This window comes from Oryzias latipes, chromosome 15 (genome assembly GCF_053564925.1).
Source record: "Oryzias latipes strain Hd-rR chromosome 15, Olatipes_Hd-rR_3.1".
Taxonomy (NCBI): Eukaryota; Metazoa; Chordata; class Actinopteri; order Beloniformes; family Adrianichthyidae; genus Oryzias; species Oryzias latipes.
In genome coordinates, this window is record NC_136251.1 from 18,640,058 (window position 1) to 18,662,199 (window position 22,142).

General features: G+C 40.0%; 2 protein-coding genes across 3 annotated transcripts in view; one reads left to right on the forward strand and one right to left on the reverse strand.

Moving 5' to 3' along the window:
* The first annotated feature begins 266 nt into the window (after positions 1 to 266).
* Positions 267 to 7,790, forward strand: rtkn2 (rhotekin 2). The gene is made up of 12 exons (XM_011484319.4): positions 267 to 467; positions 1,691 to 1,890; positions 2,103 to 2,161; positions 2,273 to 2,326; positions 2,422 to 2,539; positions 2,722 to 2,922; positions 3,349 to 3,443; positions 3,856 to 3,962; positions 4,053 to 4,184; positions 4,521 to 4,689; positions 4,917 to 5,024; positions 5,280 to 7,790. Exons 1-12 carry the CDS (start codon positions 333 to 335, stop codon positions 6,011 to 6,013), a joined length of 2,112 nt encoding a protein of 703 aa, XP_011482621.1. The 5' UTR covers positions 267 to 332; the 3' UTR covers positions 6,014 to 7,790.
* Positions 7,791 to 8,119: 329 nt separating this feature from the next.
* Positions 8,120 to 22,142, reverse strand: part of arid5b (AT-rich interaction domain 5B) — an 81,123-nt gene continuing 67,100 nt past the window's right edge. For both annotated transcript variants that reach the window (XM_078931892.1, XM_011484322.4), the window contains exons 10-11: positions 12,315 to 12,531; positions 8,120 to 12,160 (exon numbers count right to left, since the gene is read on the reverse strand). In XM_078931892.1, coding sequence (XP_078788018.1) covers positions 10,187 to 12,160; positions 12,315 to 12,531 — 2,191 coding nt within the window. In that variant the 3' untranslated portion in view covers positions 8,120 to 10,186. The remainder of the gene's footprint in view (positions 12,161 to 12,314; positions 12,532 to 22,142) is intronic.

Sequence of the window (22,142 nt, forward strand, 5' to 3'; positions counted from 1 at the left end):
AATGACACTCCATCAAAGATAATGCAAGAGCGTTAGGTTTTAAGACGTGAACACGCCGCCATTAGACTTGGTATCAATATAAGGGTACATGGGGTTCCGTTTGTGCCAACATAAATTATTAAAAAAAAGACACAACGTTAAAAATAAACTGTTTTGAGATAATTTTGGAGGCTCTTTTTTTCATTCCTACGTTTTTTGTCTTTATGTTCAAACTTGCGCCCTTGTGAGGATGACATTATCATTTGGTCCGGCATCTGAGGGTGTTAGAATCGAGCGTCTCTCGTCCGTTAGGGGCGTGTGATGCACAGTCGAACAGCGAATGAACGGGCAAAATGGACGACTCCCGGGATGTTCAAACTTCCAAGCGAAACGACAGCTCCAGGTCGATTTTGTCTTCTGCTTCTAGCATCACAATGGAAATCAAACGGAAGAAAACAGGAGAAAGTTCGGTGAATTTGCAGACAGAGGTATGGTTGAGGAGCTAAAGAGTGGTTATTGTGTGCGCGTGCGTAACAATGACAGGTCAGTTGGTGCCCCAGGGGGTGCAAAGTGCAGCGATAGTATAAGTATTATTCGGTACAAGCAGCATCTGCAACTATTGTGGTGTTTGTTCATATCTAATGTATCTTTCTTGACTTATTTTGTAAATATAATACACATAACCGACTGTTAAGCCCTGAATAAGGAAGAAATGATGTCTTTTTAATGGCTTTTATGTAAAAAGCAGCACATTTTAAGTATTGATACCTTGTGTTTAGTCAGATCAATATAGAAATGTAAATGCAATAGGACTGAAAAAAATTCACAGTAAAAAAAACTTAATAAGCATGGTTTGTGAAAACTGCAATGTAAATACAGATTGACTATACTACGACTGTGCATCATGTCTGCCCAGTTTATTATTCATGCAGAGAAATGTTGCATCTGAAAAGCCAAAGGTGGAGAGAAAACATGCTGTAGACCAGAGTTAGCAGCAGATGTCATTGGTGATGTAAAAAGCACAGGATTTTGAGGAATGGCATGAGGCAATATCAAAAAATGCCACTAATCTCTTGACCTTGTCGCAGGTTTCTGTCTAAGTTGCTTCTTTTTTTTTATTACAAATTCCAAGCATATAAAAGACAAATTCTTTATGTACTAATATTAGTTTAAACATGTAGTATTTATTGGTCTTTATGAAGTTTATTCATGATTTTTCTGTTCACTGCTTTGTCAGGTGTGGCTCCTTATAGAACATACCTAGATACTATATCTGTAGAATTAACAGAAGTTTTTTAAATTAAAATAAAGAAGCAGATTTTTAACGGGGATGATGCACTTGTAAATCACAATGCCATATAACGATTTTTAGATTTTGATAAGTATCTGTTTTTTTTCTTGTATATATTGATCAATTGCCTAATTTCTTTGGGGGGAAAAAACATTCTAGTCACAGAAATACTACTAAAAAGCTAACCGAATGTGGTTAATTTATTTTTTCAAATGCATATATTTGGCAAATACAAGTTTCATGCATCAGTCATTGAATTCATATTTTTTAAACTTAAAATAACATTTTAAACAAAAGTCACAAATTCACTCTAGTCAGCCTGTGTTTTAGCCTATTGTCTGTCTAGAATAATATAAGCTGTCATTGTTTGGTTTGAAACAAACTTTTTTGCTAAACCTTTTGTGTGTTGTGTTCACACAGAACACAAGTGTGCAAGCGAAGCTTGACTTTGAGATGCGAATGCGAGAGGGCGCCTACAAGCTTTTGCTGGCTTGCAGTAAGAGAGAACAAGTTCTTAACGCTTCCAAGAACCTCTTGACCTGCAATGCCAGGATCAAGGCTTATCAGACTCTGCTGCAGAGGCAAAAAGAGGAGCAGGGCATGATGGGAGCGGCGAGAAGGTAGGAAGAAAGTAGGAAGATGCACTTCCAGGTTATTTAAAAAAGACAGATTTTAAACAATAATCTCTGCTTTATTGAAGAAATCAAGACTTAAATGAAATGTTTGAAGCTTCACTAGAACAAAGGGGAATTTTTAAAACTATTGTTAGTTTTTCTTTTGTGGTGAACATTTATCGAAACATACTAAGATGAGTTTTAAAATGAATTTAAAGACTTGCAGAGCATGCATCTGGTGGACGTGTGGCGTGTCATGGGACCATTGCACTCTCTGGTAAGAAAGTTCATATTTTTTGCAAAAAGTCATAAAACATCCAACATATAATAAACTAACCAAACAATTATTTATTTATAGGAATAACACGTATTCTCCTTTTCTGATTAGGTCTCCGTATTCCTTTATTGTGGAGTGACTCTGAACACTTTAATAACAAAGGAAGTAAGTTTGTTTCATTTGAATTTCTTGTTGGCATGTTACTTTTTGTGGATACTTGTTTTACTCGCATATTTACTGTAAATTCCTGCGTTTGGCAGCCTCTCGTCGGGTGGCGGTGTTTTGCTTGATCAAGATGGGCTCAGATGTGTTTGACACAGAGATGGTGGTGTTGGACAGATCAGTCACCGACGTCTGCTTTGAAGGAGTCACCATCTTGTAAATATTGTCCTTCCACTCCAATATGATGATTTTGGAAGAAATATTTTTTTTGTTTATTTGAGATCAATTTAAGGGATTGTGTTGGCAGTTCTGCTTCAATGCACCCTAAATCAGATGTAGTTAAACCATCTAGACTTGATTTGTTCAGTTCTTAGTTTGATACCGTGATCTGCTCTCAGTAAAGATGCAGTTCCTGAGTTTGAGCTGAGGGTGGAGCTGTGGAGCTGTGCTCTGGAGGAAGAGCTGACTGTGGTTAACACGCCAAAGAAACTGGCAAAGAAGTTTCGTAACTCGTTTGGAAGGGCCTCTGAAAAGAAATTCTGCTCTCTGCTGGAGAGTGCAGAGCCTGACACCTTCCTCCAACATAACCCCATACCCAAGTATGTCCTCTGATTTCTCACAAAAGTCCAACAAAGCCCACAAGTCAGAAGATTGTTTGAGTAAATAAAGGATGCAATTAAACACTTTCTTTTGGATTTTTTTTATTGAAGGACATAATTTACTGAAATATGTATTTCTAGTTGTAAATATTTTGTGGTCCTTTTATCCTCATATGTCAAAAAAAACAATTTTTTTGCTTGTTTGTTCTTATTGTCATTTTACCTACATAAATTTTAGGTTGGTTGCACGTCTGCACATACCGTAGTATTTTTAAATGACACAAACCACATGTTGAAAGGGATCCCTTGCTTTCTGGAATTAAAGATAAATTACAAAAAAAACAAACGGTGCATTCACAAAACATCAAAACATTGCTTTTAAATGAGCTAAAATCTGTATGTTATGTATCTGTCTCCCTGTTACAGTGGAGCCAAATACAGCCTGCTGGCCTACACCACCCTGGGCCTGCCTGAGGCTGAAGGCAGTTTTCAGTCTCACTCTCTCATTGTTCTCCAAGATGGTAAGACACAAGTGGATTTTATATCTAAGGTAACGAAAGAAATATATATGTTTTGCTCTCAGCTGAATCAACAGCATAGCAATAATCAAATATTTTACCCCAGTTGGGTTAATACCCAAAATGAAACAAAATAACCTATAATTGAAGTTTAGCTTGGATTCCTTTGTTGTTGTCGTTTTTTAACAATTAAATTGATTAGGGGGAAAGAAAGTGTGACTCAGTCTGGTTTTTGTTCTAAAGCCCTAATTTTAGAGTAAGACGTGTAGTATGCTTGTGGTACATATTTACTTCATTGTGTGTATTATGGAACAAACAAAAAAGCTACACATGAAGAAGAAAATAAGATACTCCGGTAAATTATTGAAGGCTATTTTCTTTTTGTCATCTAACCTGCTGATCTCCCCTTTCACAGCTGAATGGTCGTCATGGCTTCCACTTTATGGCAACCTCTGCTGTCAGTTGGTGGCACAGCCTGTTTGCATGGCACAGAACATCATGAGTGGTTACTTGAATCACAAGGTAGACCCTTAAAATAGCTTTTAAGAGGTTTCGCAAACTGTGGGACTTGTTACTGGATTGAGTTCTGAGTTTGTTATTGTGATTTTTCAGCAAAGTGTTGAGGGGATGAGCCGCTGCTGCAATCTCTACTGTGTGCTGAGCGCTGGCTTTTTTTCATGTTACTTCTCCCCAGAAGAAATTGATGCCAAAGTGCAGCCCTGTCTCCGTGTGCCTGTCACTAAGGTAAGTGAGGGAGGCAAAAATGTTATTCCTTCTAAAGCAGAATAAGAAAATGTCCCTTTTTTTTTTTCAATACTACTGCCTTTCTTTTACATTTTGTGACATTTAATTACAAACATCTCAAGTTTGTTATTGCTGATTTTTAGATTTGAGTGTAGTCTTTTGTGTAACATTTGGAAGCCCACCAGAAAGCAAAATGCCACATTACTCACTCTTCTTCTGTGGATTTTGGCATTTTGCTGCTATGTTAAGATTTAATGACACTTTTTCAGAGTTGCATAAAAGAAAATTTGCTCAATGCCTGGAGGGTATGTTAAGCAGTTTGTGTTGGAAATGCAGGAGACGCGAATTCGAGTGGTAGGGAAGGAGTCAGCAGGCCACAAATCCAGGAGTTTGTCCATCATCAACCCTTCGCCAGAGGGATCTCAGACCACAGTCTTCATCACAGACACCAACGATGAGCTGGAGAACTGGCTGGACGCCCTTCACCAGCATATCTATGATCAAAGTGTGTTTATTTTTTTTTTTGCCTCCGGCTGCAGTTCAGCCGTTTCCATGACAAAAATGAAAATTATATAAAAGTACATGATTAGAAAAAGAGAATTTGTGTGCCACAGTCCTAACTGAGGGATGGAGACAAATTTATGTTTGGCCAAAATTCTGTGAGAAGGAGAAAACGAATAAAAGTGGAGTTTGGTTAATAGGTGTCTCTTGTCTCCCCTTGTTTAAACCCAGGCCAGTGGCTGCGCTGCTGTGACAGCCTAATGAAAATTGTAGTTGCATCACCACGGAAACCATCCCTCTTCCTCACCAAGCAGGCTGACTCTGTTTACAACGAACTCAGTGAGTACAGTCATTATATTAGCCGCTGAAGAGAGTTGCTTTATATAGTAGATAATGTCGGATAATGCAAGTGCTCACAATAAATGAAATATAATACGTCCCATTAGCTATGCATAATAGTGCTCACTCCAGTGGTTAATGCATGCAAATTAAATCAATTCACATGCAAATGAGAACAGAGAAATATTGTTTGAATTTGTGTCGTTGGATTATCTAAAAGATGAAGTTTCTGATTTGTTTTCATGTTTCCTACAGGTATAAGTTCTCCTGGTAAGTTTGAGAGTATTACAGATATTATCCACAGTAAAATTGAGGAGACGGACGGCAGCTTCCTCATTGGCTGTGAAGACAAGAAGGAGGCTCCTAATTGGTCGAATCTCTTTGATGGGTCCCATTCCTTGGTTGTGGAGAAGAGTACCATGTCCCACAGCAGAACCTCCACTCCTTGTTCGAGCCCTAAGCCAAACACAAACTCTACACCTCTCAGTAGTAAGAAACGACGGGCTCCTCCTCCTCCATCTGACAAGGAGCCCTTTGCTCCTCCTACTCGTCCTGCCCGACCTCCCCTTCCTCCCATTCATTGCCAGCCTCCTCCTTCAAACCAGGAAAAGGAGAACTCTGGAGCTTGCATTACACGGCCAACCACAAGGTCCAAAACTGGCAGACCATCTCTGGATGCCAAGTTTTCTGCCATCATCCAGCAGCTCCAGCGCAGCAGCGCTGGCGGCTCCGCAGCCCTGCGAAAAAATGCTCCTCTTGGGATCCTTGAAGTGCAACCACAGGGCGAGCCTCATGCGCCTCTGCAGCAACTGGACAACCAAACTCCTGAAGCCGCAGCTGATGGCTTTGTCAGAGCCGTCAGTGGTCCTTGTCCTGTTCCAGCACCGCGCAGCAAACTGAGGAAATCTTTCAGAGAAAATGATGAACATGAAAGCACTCTAAGATTGACTGTTGAGCTAACGTCACCATATGAACCCCAAACAACATAACATGGTTTTTTAACTGCACTAACAACTCAAAGTCTGTTTGGAAATTTTCTTGGAAGAAATTTTGGTAAATAATCTAACCTGATTTTCCCTGAGATTAGGATCTAAAAACGTCACTTAAATGTTCCCTATGCATTATTATAATGCTAAAGCCATTACAGCCTGATTGGGAGGAACCAGTAAAGGAACCAGTTATGATCCAAATGCACATCCAGCACATTATTAACTGCTAAAGGATCTCATGTCATCGTCAGCACTGCTTAAGTATGTTTTCTAACATTTAATAACATTATGAGTGCTGCTGTGGGGTGTAACTGGAAGCCATAACAGAAAAATCTTAAAAATTGTCATCATTGTTAAGATAAGTTCTCCTTAAAGACTCAAACAAAATAGCAATAGTGTACAAATGCATTTCAGCATATTTCTGTTTTTTTTGCAGCCAACCTGCTAAAAAAGTTGAAAGCTGTTTGCTGTTTAACGCAAAGGCATCGTCACTCGCAAATGATAAAGTAAAAGCTGCTTTTTTTCTGCCATTGGGGCATTGAACTGAAGGAAAGGGATTTTGCAAAAACACTCAAACAGAGATTGATCCAGTGGCTAACTGTGGATGAGTCATCCCTTTTGGAACCATCAACATATTCCACCTACTGTGACGACTTTATGACCACTATACCAGATTTTAAAGGAACACAATTTTAGGAGCTTTGCGAGCAGTAATGTGACTTCTCCCTTTCCCCAGAGGTCTTAATAATAGAGTGACCTTGGTTTTTACTGGCCACACAATATGTCTAACATAATTTAACTCTGCAGCCAATAAATGCTGTGAACTTTGCAGAATGAATGGGCCTTTTGAGTGGCCTAAATAATGAATGCCCTTGTGTATGTTTTGAGCACACCCCGTACTGCCAACCACTAAATATTTTAGCCACTTAATGATATTGTGTTGAAGAATGGTCATCATAATTACTCATACTGTAGAAAACATTACGTTTCAATACTTTCCCTGAAATTGCCAGTCTCTCTAAAGCAGAACAGGGTAAAGCTGCTGTGAACATTTTCCTTATCTGGCTCTGCAAATTTAGCCACATTTGGAGGGTGATGTAGATTTGTGGGAAGGTGGTTAATGGGATTTAATTTTAGCCTTTCAAGGCAATGGCTTGTTAAAAAAAAAAACGAAAAAGAATGCAGCAAAGAACATTTTCTCGTGTGTATGTGATTGATATATTAGTCATTTTGATTTTCTACTGCATGAGTTTTTTTTTAACTAAAGTTTATTAGTGTTTGTTTCTTACATGGATGATTTCTTAGGCTCTAATCCAGACGTAATGCTTTTTTAAATTTTTAATTTAGTAAAAACTCTATTTCCAGATGTAGTTCAGCATTTGTGTATAGACCCCTCTGGTGAATTCTCCAATCAGAGTGGAAGAGATGTGGTTTTATCTATAGTGGAATAAAATGGGAGAAAATGTGCAAATGCCTTCTTAACGTCAGCATCTATGCTAAATTGTTGCGGTTCATTTTTTTGTACTGTTTTTCTTTTTTATAAAATGTTTTTTTCCTGTATTGTATCAGTCTTCCTAATCAGTTAGCATTGATTTAGGTAATCATACACTGATCTTGCCCTTGTTCTGCAATTTCTTAGTGCAATAAAGTGAAAGAAAATTTGTTCTAAAATAATTGTAGCTATTATTTCTTAAACATTTCAGTTTCTCTTCTACTCTGCAGTTTAGAAAACTGATTATTTTTGTAATATTGCTGCAATAAAGCAACCTACATTCCACCCTGGTGAGGCTGCTTATTTCTGCTGAGCTTGGAAGTATTGCTGAATATTTTTTTTATGTTAAAGATTTTGCAGTGGGGTAAAAATAAGTCGAGACCTAGCTTTTATTGCAGCTCAATTCACATCTCAGAGATACATGAACTGGCACATTTCTTCACTGCAGCAATACAGGAGAGACTTATCTGGCTTTGAGCCCAGAAGTGCCCTATTTTGAAAATGAAGGCAGATAGACTCTAATAATGGGATGAAGGTTTTACAGAAAAGACCCAGTCTTTACTGAAAGAAATATGTATATAAATGAATTAAGAACACAACTGAAGAAACGTGTATTGATAGTAAAATATTTTAATTAAATATACAGGAGGTCATACCATACAAAATGTCTTTATTTTTTTAAATCTTGTCAGCTGAGTGATTGGTAAACAGATGGCTACGGTATCAAAAACACTTTTAGGATACACATTAATGGAAATGACGTTGCAAAAAAAAAAAAAAAAAAGGTGAAACCGCAACAACAAAAAAATAGTTTCCTAATTTTTAAATTGTAGTGTTTATCTGAGCCGTACATAAAACAGAGCAAATAGGACAAAAGATAAATTGTGTAACCAACTGTTATACTTTTTTTCTTTTTTGTTTAGTATGTACAGATTATAACTGATAGATGACAACAATCACACAGTGCTATCTACAGAGCTATTTACACAAGAAGTAAGACTGGAGGGTTGCCATGAATTGATCCCATATAAATGGTCTGTACAGAAGCCAGTACTATATGCAAGTTTTACCTACACACAGCAATGTACAGTACGTAATCTGAAATAAATGTCTTTAAGTACTTAGTTCAACTTTACAGCTTTTTCTTCTTCTTCTCTTCAAACACCAGACACTGTATATTTCGAGTATCCTGGATTGCAATTATAGTGGTTGTAAAAGCCAGCGCAGGTGTTGTGTTTCCACCTCCAGGCTGTGGAGCACAGTAAGCATACTTTATGGAGTCTGGTACCTTTTCATCAATGCTCGAGAACACAGAGCGCACACATGCCCTGTGGACAGCAGACACCAGACCTGTGTCAATACCAACTGTCAGTAAATCCTGCAAGGTCTTGTTTAATCGTTTCATCTGACGCAGGTAAACCAGTTGATGGGTTTGGACAAAGATGCTAAATACTGGCTTAATGTTTGACTTATTTATAAAAAATAATAATACAAATTTGTGCCTTACCCTTTAAGTCTGGTGTCGACAAGCCAAGTGTGCCTTATCTATTTAAGTATGAGTGCGCGCTGTATTTGAGACAAGGGTGACAGAAATATAGACATTCCTAGCCTGCTACAGAAGATAAACCTTAACAAGTGTAGTGCTAACTCTAATCCAAGACTGCAAAAGGCACGTTTATTTGCAAAGCAGTAAAATCCTAAGAGACAACATTCTCATGAAATCATACAGTGGGTCTTTTCAGGGCGCTGTGCATCAAAAAAAAGCTTTTCAAGTCGAGGAACAAAAAGATGAAATGGTCATTTTTCTCCTCTTTCTTTCTTTTTTCTTAATATAATGCGCTCTGCAGCACATGCCTGCTTCATTACGCTGGTCACGCAGAAAGAAAGAAAAAGCTTCAACAGTCTTTTAATCACAAATTGTGCGATGGACCAAATTTTTAACAAATAAACATTCATGATTTGTCATTTTCGAACTGAAAGACAGCAAATAAAGACCTGAAATATAATAAAAAAGAGTTGACAGTACATCTGTCACACACAGCACCGCTGAATGATGTGTCATGATCAAAACTACTTGTGTTAAGCAGCACCACAGTGAGTGTTAACGTCTATTCTAAGCAGTCCGGGTAAATTAGCTGTGGCACAAACAGGCTACAGAGTTTAGCCATGTAAACAATTGCAACGCAGCGGCTGCCTAAAGAGTAATAATGCGCTCATCAGCTGCTGAAGATTGCAATGTTTTAACGCACGTCTAGTTATAGTTCTGCTGTCATAGTTGTAGTGTTTTAAGCAACAAAGTGTAGCCCTCAGAGGAGGTAAACGCATGGCTTTTCTCTGCTGCCCTTGTCTTTTTAAATATCCAGAGCAACAACTCGCCTCAAGAGCGGCAAACTGATCTGTGAGCACAAACGTGAGCATTGTGCAAATGGGGATACAACAGCAACATAAAAATATACAGTAAGTGGTGATACAAAGAACAGTGCAAAGTATATAAACGAAAGGAATACACAAGTAAAAAAAAAAAAGAAAATAGAGCTCTCAGTCTGACTGACAAATTCATCAGTCAACGCTGCAATCAGTGTTTCGTCTCGACACTCTCCGAACATGAGAGACAGAGAGAAGCCAACACAGTTTCTGTGGATGAAGTACGAAGAGTGGGAAAGCAAGCTTCCACCTCTCCTTTACAGTCTGGTGCTGGGGTGTACCGAGGACAGCTGAGGTGGTGGGAGGGTGGAGAGAGGGTAGAAATGGTGCAACAGGTCTTCGTACAGTGCTGCCCCCCCAGGGTGCCTGTAGAAGTGGTGAGGGCTTGGGCTGGAGGCCAGTAGCTGCCTGTGGAACATCATGGAGTGGAGGGTTAAAGGTGGCACGAGGGGAGACACAGCGGACTGGCTTTTTAAGTACTGCAAGCCCGGGTGCTGCCGCATGCCGTCCTGTGACACCAGGCTGCCGTGTGTGTAAATGCCGGGGTAGAGGTGAGCAGCGTGGTGAGGGAGGAAGGTGGTTGTGGGGTGGCCCTCGGGTAGATGATTGTTAAGGTGAATTGCGTGGGCTGGCTCTGCTGGTTTCAGCTCCTCCGGGTCGCTGCGTCTCACTGTGCCAGCAGGATGAACTGGCGTCACCACCCGCACTTTTCTTTCTGGGGCGTCCTCACCCTCAGGCTCCACAAGGCTCCTCTTATTAGGCCGAATGGGACTGGAGAGGGACGACTCCCCTGATACTTTGGGGCTAGGAAAGGATTGCATTGACTCCACTGAGCTCTGTTTTGGGGGAGAGATTGTCATAGGTGGAACTCGGCAGGCTTTAGGATGGGAATCTAAACTCTGATGCATGATTGAATAAGAGAGACTACAAAAGGGGGGCTTTGAGAACCTCTGAGACAGAGGTTTAGAAATTGAGAAGTCTCTAGGCTCATCTTCAGCTTCCCTGCTTTCAGCAAGTGTTTGAGTCCTGTCACTGTAGTTACACCTGTAGGCCAAGCCCTCCGGCTCCAAGCTGCCACAAACAAAGCCTTGACTGCCCTCATGCTCTCTGGTGTAGTGCTCTCTCCGCTCTCCGCCGGTGAAGCCGGCCATCCTCTCCTGGCTCAAGCAGCTCTCCGTTTGTCTGTACAGACTGTGGAGGTGAGGGGAGGAGTAGCAATCGCCTGCAAAGCTTCTGGACTGAGCAACTGAGACTTGAAGTAGCTTCTCTCCGCTGTTCTCGACAGTGTCCGGAGCTTGGGTGCGGGGCAGAAAGGGTTGCCATGGTGCATTGACCTGAGCCTGCAGGTTTGTCCGGCAGCTGTAGGTGTCTGAAGGCTCCCCAGCAGCGCTCCTCTCAGGTTGGCCTCCGTTTGATTGGTGCGGAGCCTTGCTGCTTTGAGCATGCTGGATGACTGATGGCCTGAATATAGTCTCGGGGATGCTGTCTGATCCACGCCTCTGTCTCACCTCCTTGTCCTCCCCTTTTCTCTTCTCGTCAGCCACGGATAAAACAGGGAAAGAAGATGCAACAGTGGACAGTGGAGGCTTAAGAGGAGAAAAGGAGAAAGGGTTGGATTCGCAAACTTGGGAGAGGAGCTTCTTTTTGGCCAATGGAGACATGACCCCCTGACTGGTTTTGCTGTAGGCAGCTGCTTGCCCGGGGCTCTGAGCAGACTCTTTCTTAATGATGCCATAGTCCTCTTTGTCTTGTGAAGAATCTATGCTCAAATTCAGGCATTGTCCATCTGTCTGCTTGCACATGGGCAGCACCTTCCCCACTCTCCCACCGTGATGCTCGGTGGAGTCTTTGACCTTAGAGAAGGGTTCTTGCAAAGCCCCGTGTCCAGCAGCTTTATTTTGATCCCAGCGATGAAGCAGGTAAGGATTTTTAGGAATGAAATGCCCTTCAGTTTGCTGTTCGCCTGCGACTTTCAATGAGACGGGCTCATTGATTTTTCTCCATTCGGACTGGAGAGCTGGCCTTATTTGGGGGTGGAGGCCGGCGTGTGGGGATCTGCAGCCTGGCTCTTTGGGGCATAATAGAGATGGCTGCTCCGCTGACAGTGATTCTTCCTTCTTCAAAGTGAGATGTAACTCCTCTTCCTCTATTATTATGGGCTCGTCTTGCAGAGATGAATCTTGCATTACTGAAGCAGACAGCTCGTGATTCCCTTCTTTCCCCTTGAAGTCCTGCATGAGGCACAAAGTGCAACAGATATTTTTAATAGAATGTATCAAGAATCAATGAAAATTCTGGTAAAAGGTTCAGATGAGAAAGCCAGATAAATAAATAACTGAATTTAGGCTGTGGAGGAATCTCGATGAGCCAGCAGTTGTGACTGACCTGTGATTGTTCTTGGCCCTTTGCAGTCTCCCCTTGGTCCTTTTTGCTCCCCGGCTTTGGACTGCTGGGGCTTTTTAGCTTCTTGGCCCCCACTCCTTTCGATTTGGCTCCGGCGACAGAGGCCTTCTCTTGGCCGCCATCCTGCTTCCTGGGTTTGGCCAAGGGGAGGGGCTTGTCCTGCTCGCCTTTAATGTGCCTCTCATAAGGAAGGAGGAGCCTGAGGAAAAAAAGGCAATTGATCATCTCAGGTTGAGCCACATGTAGCTGTGACGTTCTGCACGGTTAGGGTGAAAACAAGACACAACAAGACAAGACAAACAGACAAAAGGATCACCAGTGATCCTGATCTATTTTGAAAGCATACCCAGTGGTCTTTTAATCATGGTTATGTCTTTTTTGGCCAAATACAAAACCTGTGCCGTTTTCTAGGACATAGTTTCTGCAGGGCAGCAGTAGTTCATCACAAATTCACCTCTGAATTGTGGGCGGGACTGTTAGCGTGGAGTAAGCCCACTCGCATTTCCCTTCATCCGTCTGTTTACACATTCTCCCGCTAGTGTACAGCCCCTCACACCCCCAACCATGCAACAAAAATGGTGAACAATATTGGAGTTCTCCAGCCGTACAGATTGAAGCCAGATATCAGCTCAGACAAGGAAAAAAAAGACGGATCTCTTTGTCTTCAAGTGGATACATCAGAATGGAGAGGAGCAGGGACCTTGTGGCATGCCCGGCTTATTTTCTCTTTTTTCTATGTTCTATGTAACTAATGTGCTTTTTATGTGCTTTTATTTTTTCCTCTGCTCCTGATTCACAAGAATTTGAATAAAAAAATAATCAGGAATACAATTTTAAGCTTAATTTTATATTTATATTATATAAGCCTGCACAATAAATCGCAAATGTATCGTTATAGCGATATCATGCTGTGAATTATGCATAACGTGAAAATTGCAATAAATGGTCGTCTCAAATAAGCTAAAACAACCTTATGGCAGCTTGAAGTATTTAACAAATCAAATAAATTGAGTTAGTTAAGTTAAGGGGACACTAAGTTAGGGGAAGTTAAGGGGACTCTTATTTAAATTAAACTGTTGCAGTGAAATGGAAAATATTGTTTAGCTATTTGTTCATGTATCGCAACTTATATCGTTATAACAACATTGATCATTAACATCGCATATCGTGAGTTTTCCTCATATCGTCACCTACATACATATATATACATATACATATATACACATATACACACACATACATCAACACGTACATACACACACACACACACACCCACACATACATATAGATACATATATATATATGTGTGTGTGTGTGTGTGTGTGTGTGTATATTATATTATATTATTATATTTATATATCCTCCATCTTGAAAGAAATTCTACAAGAACACGTTAAAAACACCAAAACCATGTTTTTCATTGGAGTGGGTCCTTAATGATCACACATGAGATTTACAAAACATTTTTAGCCCAAAAAGCTTAAAGGTGATATGAAATTAAAAACTTTCACAATACCAAACTCTCTAACCAGCAGCAGCTTGAGCATGTGTTGCATTGTATATGTTATCTTAAAACCACCCTTGTTTTATTACCTGGAAAGCATTAAGAGCTCTATTGTAATTAAACTACACTAGGGGAAATCCAGGCTCCAACTGGTGCCAGAGTCTGAGCATGGGCGTGTTAAAAAAAAAGGAGTGAGATTGTGAATAACGAGTCATCCCCTGCTGAGACAGATCACATTTGGTATTACTTTAACCTTGACAGAGTAGAATGTCTGTGTGGGTGTGTGAAGTTACTGTGGCTGGGAGTAAAAAACACAAAAATATCTGGAAGACTTGAAATCAAACGCTATAAAGGAACTTTGCTTCATGTAATATCTCTTTTCCCACTAATCTGACTAACAGCAGAAGCTCTTGAAGTAGTTACAGCGCTCTCATATTTATGTTTTGAACACATGAGACCACGGCATACTTTCAAGCTTAATTGAGTTCGTGCTTCGTGACAATGAATATATGCTTAAAATAAACAGCCCGCAAATAACGACTTTTGTTATTTCTCCTCTGAACTCTTTCCAAGTTAATTTTCCACATCTGATGTCATAACTAATGGGAACATCAAGATCTGGATAACATAACAATACCCATGTGTAAAATAATGACATGAAGAAACCAGCAAGGGAAACTTTTAGACTTTTATTGCTCAGGGAAGAAAATGGAAATTGGCACAGGACCAGAAATAAGAGACGCAGTAGAAAGGAAACCACAACTGAAAACTACAAACTCCAACATGTTTCTCTGAAAATATTTCCAGATCCTCTGTCAGGTTTCGTAAAGTAACAATCCATGAAAGTCAGGCAGAAACATGACTTTTTCAGTCATGACAGAAAAATAAGGTCTTCTCATGTAACAAGGAGAGATGGTTGTGCTATTCCTTTTAAGGGGCATGGCGGTAAAACAAACAATGAATCAAGAGCCGTTTCTCCTCCTCTTCAAAAGAGAAATGGGGGGGACAAGGGAGAGAAAAAAAAAGCCCCGGAGAGTTCAAGAGGCTCTGTGGGATTTTTTTTGTTATTTTTCCTCTGAACAAAAGTGCTGGCAGGAAAGCGGCAAAACTACATTTCATACAGCTGGTCTGGCACCAGGCCCCAGGCCAAGAAAGGAAATGTACTATTAAATGTGACTTATTGGAGAGACAGAGCAGAGGTTGTGAAAGAAAAGAGAGGAAGGAATGAGACCAAATGGAGAGAGAAGAAGGGGAGGGGAAAAGGACTAAACAATGGAATAAAAGCGTGTTAATACAAGGCAAATATTGCTGTGACTAAATTGGAAATGTTGTAGTTTCTTTTGATGTGGCTTTAAATGGTGAAGCATTTAAATTGAGGCCATATTACAAAAGAAAAACACTTATAGTGTTTATGGTAATTATATTTTCTTTAGCTGTGAAATAGTCCAACTTGTGATTGATTATCGAGTAAGAACAGGGTCTTATAAGATATATATACAAGGGAGTATTGGATAATGATGTATGGGAAAGACATGTCTGACTTGGTCTGGGTCAACTTCATGGAATGTCAATAATGGGCGAGGGAGGGGATTTCATCGGCCCGGATAATGTAGGAGCTTATCCCGGGAAATTACTGCTGCCTTAAATAGTTTTAAATGGAAAGTCTAAAAAAGGTTATGTTACAAGCAAATCCTGTCATGCTCAAAGTGATTAGTTTTGTCAACAAAAACAAGATATCTCATAAAGAAAACATTACAGCTTATGTTTGTTGACTAATGTCTTTAAACTATTTTTCTTTTGTTATGTCAGTTTTTCCACTGTAAATGTTTGCGCCCTCTTTTATTGTTTTTCAAACTTTCAAATAAATCTGTCAATAAAAAGACAACACTAGTTTCAAAACTGTTCAAATATAAATAAGTCAAGATTGTGTAATATGTTATACGAAACGCCTGTGACACAATACCACTTTAAGAAGCAATTTCCTCATAAGCTGAGAAACCGTTGAGCTTGGCAGCCAAAGCTGGGTGTAGTTAATCATTTATGCCACTTGGGGGCGTGTGCTGCCATGACAGATTTCAGGGAAGAATTTCATCAGGGTAGGAGAAGCAACATTTTTATGTGCTCAATAAAGACTTAACTTGTACCTTATGACGACTTATCATCTGGATTTTGTTTAAGCAGCCGGTTTTTCTTCATTGGTAACAAGCAACTAAAATATGCATGGGTGAGATTAAAGATTAAAAAGTCAAATAAAAATCTGTCTTGTGTAATTTAGCTAAAGGATCATTCTAATATATTTGTTAACAGGGTAAGTCATCAAAGCACAAGTGTCAGCTAAGCAGGTTTATAATAATGGATTACACATATACAAAAAAAACAAACAACAAGGTGACTTTACCAGCAAATGTGCTGCTGTCATCTGCATTTTATGTTACAGGAACAGGCAGTGTGCTCAAATCCAAGAAATGCCTAAGTCACTAAATAAATGGAAAAAGGCTGCAGGCTGTTCCATTTCAACAGTTTCCCCTCCCATCTGTGCTGAAATTAATTTTAGCTGGTGTTGTGTTAAGATCACACAAGCTGCTTCATGCACAGAAAAAGGAACTGTTTTAAAGGCTGAAGGACAAGTCCCAAGGGCTGCAGAAAGATTTAGAGGAAATAAAATAACTTACTTTTACGAGCCTACAAGGGGGAAAAAAAGAAAAACACAGGGAATGTAATACTAAAATGTTTTTATCAAAATAAAAGCAGCGATTAAAAAAGAATCATATCAAGAAGAAAACAAAGCTGAAAAAAAGAGAGATGCCAGCAGAGGGATAAACAGACATTGTAACTGGTCCCTCTGCTCTGGATTGGTGCCTCAAAGCTCCTCTTTTGTCTCGAAGCCAAACTACTTGAGGTGACCCTCATTCATGCAGTTAAAACAGGAGGGCAGCAGAGGAATGTATGAAAACGTAAGTCTTTTGTCAAGATTGAAAATACCAGATTTAAAACGACCTCTACTGTTCCCCTGGGGTTTGCTCTCATTGGCTGTGGCTGCTGTTAAATGTTTGCCATCGCAAGTGTGAGCCAAAAGTACTAACTTAGTAAAATAAATGTGTACCATCCTGCATAAAAGAACACTCAAGGCTCCTATTAAGCCTAAATAATATCTAAAAATCTGTTTTCTTTGGCTGACCTGAAGTGGACTGAAGTATAAACTAAAATGTATTATTTTTTCAGCTATTAATCCCAGTTGACTTGAATAGATTCTCAATTGCCAGTCACACATCAGTGATATAAACTGTGATTTCTCATTGTCACAAAGGAAAGAACCGTCAGACCTTTTGATCAAATTCCACACATAAAGAAATCACACAATATTGTGATTTGTTAGATTGCTGCTAAAAAAAAAAGCCTATTTTTTATCGCTGAATGTTCAATGAAGCATTTGTCATGGAGATACCATCAGAGGTTAAAATAGCTGCCTGCTATTTTAGTGTAAAGAACATGCAGCCCTTTGGCTGCATTCCCAATGTAGTTGAAGTCCAGAAGAGTCACAGAGATATAAAGAATTTTGGCAGGGCTTTTGATCCAGACAGCATGTTGAGACTTTGTTTATGGAGTAATGGAATGAAGAAAGACAACATACAACAATGTTCTCATCTTATCCAGCTCGTTTCTTTTATTTATTACAGTTTTATTCCTTACTATCAACACATTAATGCCCGTTTGATAAAATATGTCACTATTGATGTTTGTCTTTGCTTGTTTTTCTAGCTTGGAGGTTATGAAAGAAAAGCCTTTATCCAGTGGAGTCCACTGATACCCCTCTGCTTTAGCATGAGAGGCTGCAATAAATGAAATCTTTGTTTGGGCTGCCGCATTAGAAAAGGCAGCACATCTGCAAAACAGCAAGGACAAAGCGGAGAGATGCTGACGAGTGCATGATTCTGAGAATGCAGTAGAGTGAGATTTATAAAAGGAAAATGTTCATCTCTTTTGCCTGAGCCAAATTTGATCCCTTATTTTCCCAGCGTTCACAGTGTTAAGACTGAATAAAGGTTTCCTAACAATGCATTTTTTCTCTCTCTTTTTTATCTACAGAGCAGCTTTAGTGAACGCACAGGAACATCGATACCAAGAGAAATGAATAAAGGCTCAATCAATAAAACATCTAGTCGACTAAAATTGGATCAGGCATTCATCTGTCTTTAAAGAAACACATATCTGCATGATCTGAGCCAGAGAATATTTCACAAGCCCCCGACTCTGTGCACACTATATCTGGCAAACATCTAATACTTTTAAGATGAAATGATTTAATCCACTCCCCCCCCCATCAGGACTCTACGCTTTTGCCCAAAACCTCAGAGTTTTTAAATAGCAAATTATTCTAAATTGCTTCTCTGTTGCCATGGATACCCCCCATCCTATCCCCCTCCCACCCCACCGCCAACCCCGCTGTGCAATTACATTAGAGTGCCAAAGCATGGTGAGGTATTAAAAATCTGTAACAGGCAGAAATTAACAGAGATATGGAGGAATGTGATGTTTCTGTAACAAGAGATCACGCAGGAAAGCAGGAAGATTAAATATGTAGGAGCTGTTAAAAGGCGCTGACCTGTATAATGAAAGAAACAGCATGAAGTGCAAGGCAGGGAGCGGGAGGGCGGGAGGCAGGCTGGGGTGGAGGGGGGGGGGTGCACAGAGAAAATGGCACAGCACAGAAGCAAAAGGCAGTCTATTTCAAGGTTATTGATGCCATCTTTTTCATGACCTCGTTTTTAATTCAGAGCGCTGGGCTCTGACAGCTAATCTGGGGAAACGGTTTAAATAAATATCATTAAAGCTTCCCTGTAGCTGTAGCGGCAGACCTTGGCTTGGACGGTTCTGCATTGATTTTTCGATGCGTGCTAATGAACGGCGCTCTATGACTAAACAACACTAACTTTAGAAATGACAATTAGCCGAGGTTATCTCTTGTTCAATCCCAGCAATGCAACTTCATTTCTACTAGTGATTACTGCGAGCCTCTGGACAGTATAAATATAGTGATTATGCCCTTGGCTCCATCTTTCACAATAACATCTCCTAGGAAACCGTTTCATGTGATTTTACCATTAAGGCTGTAAAGGGATAATGTGTGTAATTTAAAAAATATATATAAGTGAACTAAAAGCTTGTGGATATTAGTAGTCTTTAACCTAAATAAATCCAAGACAGCCAAGAATATCCACCTAATTGAAAGCAATTATAATCTGAAATATTGCTTCCCCCCTTCCTGGTTTTTACCCTACTATAATTTGGCTTGCTGAGGCAAATCTGATGTGAGGGGAGCAAAGCATAGGTGTTGTTCCAGTTTGTAAACTGCACATTCTTGTTTGTGAATAACATTTCTGTAGCACGTTGACTAATGATTAAAGGTGGAAACAAAGACGCCTCTGGGGAACAAACACACACTTGAGCGAGCTTACAAACAGCCTCATTCATCATGCAAAGAGAATGGGCATGTTTGCTGAGTTAATACATTGAAGCTAATTGCCCTTCAAGCAGCCCAAACACCAAGGCTCAGCTAAAATTATTCCCCTGAATGGAAACTTGCTCAGCTTCAGCTGATCTCACCCCCTTCCTCACACACACGAACATCGTGGTCACCGCGCACTCGTACACCTTCTCTCTGTCAGCCTGGTACTCACTGCAGTGTGTGGATATTATTGCTTTGTATTGATTCAGCATTATTTTCTCTCAGCTGCTTCACGGTGGCTGGAGAGGGAAAGGCCAGCGCAGCAGCAGTCACACCTCAGCACTTCCCACATGAATTTGTCCAACGCTGCCCGCCTTCCTGTGACCCTATTTACACCTTACTGTCTCATGAACAATATAGCTTCTCACATCTGGCCTTACAGTAATTTATAAACCCCACAAACCCAGAATAATTCCTGACTTTTGCTGTTATCTAACTTTTTTAATCCAGTGATTGATGGTTCTGAATGTTATTAAAGTCCCACTCCGATCATCTTTTGATTTATTGTAAAAGTGTTCCCAGTGGTCTTTAAATAACGATTATGCAGTCTTTAGCCAAAATTTAAAAAAAAAACTGTCATTTTCTAGGACATAGTTTCTACAGATCAGCTGGAGTTCATCAGAAAGTTGCCTCTGAGTTGTAAGCCCATCCCCATTTCCCATCATCCATCTGTTTACATGCTCTCCTGCTTGCTTACAGCCACTTACGACGCCAACCCTAACATTACCACCTTACTGGTGCAACAAATATGGCAAGCAATATGGGAAGTATTTAACCGTACAGTTTGGAGCTAAATACCAGCTTAGACAAGGAAAATGAGGACTTATATGAATCGAATGGTCTGCAGGTGGACGCATTAGAACAGAGTGGAGCAGGGAGCTTGTTGCCCACAGATTGTGACATCAACGTCTCTGTTACAGTCTTTTTATTACTGCATTTTTTGTCCGCTCCTGATTCATAATGATTGTAATAAAGAAATACTCAGAAATGCAATTCAAGATAAATTTTCTTCATGCATATCCTCCATCATGGGAAAAGAAGCTACAAGAACATGTTAAAAACAGCCAAAACATGACTGTCATTGGAGTAGGTCTTTAACAACAGTGTGCTACACTGCAGAAGTTCCTTTAAAACTCAACACACCTATTCCTGGATGAGGCAACACACCATTTATAGTCACATTACATACAAACACAACAAACCAAATAATACACTCTCACACACATAAGGTTTTGCAAGCTCCCTGGAAAAGCCACCTCAACCACTGCTGCAGGGGCTTGCGAAATCGCTTACAACATGCAATCTTGACACAATCTGAAAATGACTGGCTCCCTCATATGGCACTGCTGGCATCCCGGCTGTATTACTGACAGGTGTGTGTGCGCTTGAGTTGTGCTGATGCATAAACCTGGAACAGCCGGAGGTATGTGGAGAGGGTCGCTGGCCTCAAGGAACGACCTGCTTGACGAGCAACTGGTTATCTCTTACAGGAAAGATCGCATTTGGCATTTGTTTAACCTTGGAAAACTTGCTGCCCTGTGTGTGTCTGTGTGCAGTCGACACTGCACAAAACCCATACAGCTCCCTCAGGATCATATCCATATGCTTGCTTCAGTTATGCCATCTGAGTGATTATAAAGTAGTGGTTCAAAATGCTGCAGCATCTCGCTGAGTGACTGAATAAAAACATAACCTGTGTTTTGTTTTTTTGCTTGCAGCATCGTGCGCTTGCCATGCATATGTATGAGAAAGCATAGATTCTGTGAATCCATGTAAGTCAGTTAATAATTCAAAACTTTGCTGTTATTCCAGCTCTTTAATCCTCTTTTGGTGTTGCTTGTAGAACAGAATGGAAGGGGATTACAGAATAATTGGTTCCATAGTGCTAAACAGCTGCTCAATTAATCCCAAGAAAATAACAGAATCTCATCTCAGTGTGAACTGACTTTGGTTTATAAGGAACTGACTTGTTGATACAAAACAAAGTAGATAAATTAAAGCTGGATGTAAAAATGCAATCCTGTCGATCTTTACATAGAAAAAGAAAAATAATTCATTGAATCCAAAAATCTTTTAATTAAAGGTAATTTCTGGTATTTTATTTGGCTACTGTTTAGTACTACTTATAAAACTTCATATTGAAGACCCACTCAAATGCTTATAGCATTTTTCTCATGACAGAGGACATTTAAGATTAAAACTGCATTTCTGAGTATTTCTTTATTCAAATCGTGGTGGATCAGGAGCAGATAAAACCTGCTGTTTGAAAAAGCTCTCAGCTGTGACGCAGGAACTGAAATGGGCGGGCTAAAGTCTCCCTGCCCTGCTCTATTCTGATGCATCCACTTGCAGACAAAAAAAAAACAATTTATATCTTCGACTTCCCTGTTGGAGCTGCCATCTGGCTCAGAACTGAAGAGCTGGATAGCTCTAACATTGCTCGCTGTTTTTGTTGCACTGCCAATGCTAGCTTGGGGTTGTGAGGGGCTGTAAGCTAGCAGGATAGTTTAAACATGGGATATCAGCAGAGGGTTACTTCCACGCTACCCTTCCCGCTCACAACTCAAAGGCAATTTTCAAACAACTATGAAAGTGTATCTTCAATAATGACACTAGCTTTTCATTTAGGCTAAAAACTGCATAATCATACTGTAAAGACCACTGGAAACACAGTTACAGTAAATGTTTGGATTGGGACTTAAACCTATTAACCCAACAAAACTATTCTTGGATAGGCAATTGAAAAAATAAATCAATATTTAAAAAAGACCGGTTTAATGCCAGTTTAATTTCAAACTGG

What these genes read in the sequence shown, in the direction of transcription:
- rtkn2 (XM_011484319.4), top strand. Translation starts at nt 333, where the DNA reads ATGGACGACTCCCGGGATGTTCAAACTTCCAAGCGAAACGACAGCTCC. An exon ending in TGGGACCATTGCACTCTCTG is followed by an intron (nt 2,162 to 2,272) that starts GTAAGAAAGTTC and finishes TTTTCTGATTAG; the next exon opens with GTCTCCGTATTCCTTTATTG. An exon ending in GTGGTTACTTGAATCACAAG is followed by an intron (nt 3,963 to 4,052) that starts GTAGACCCTTAA and finishes GTGATTTTTCAG; the next exon opens with CAAAGTGTTGAGGGGATGAG.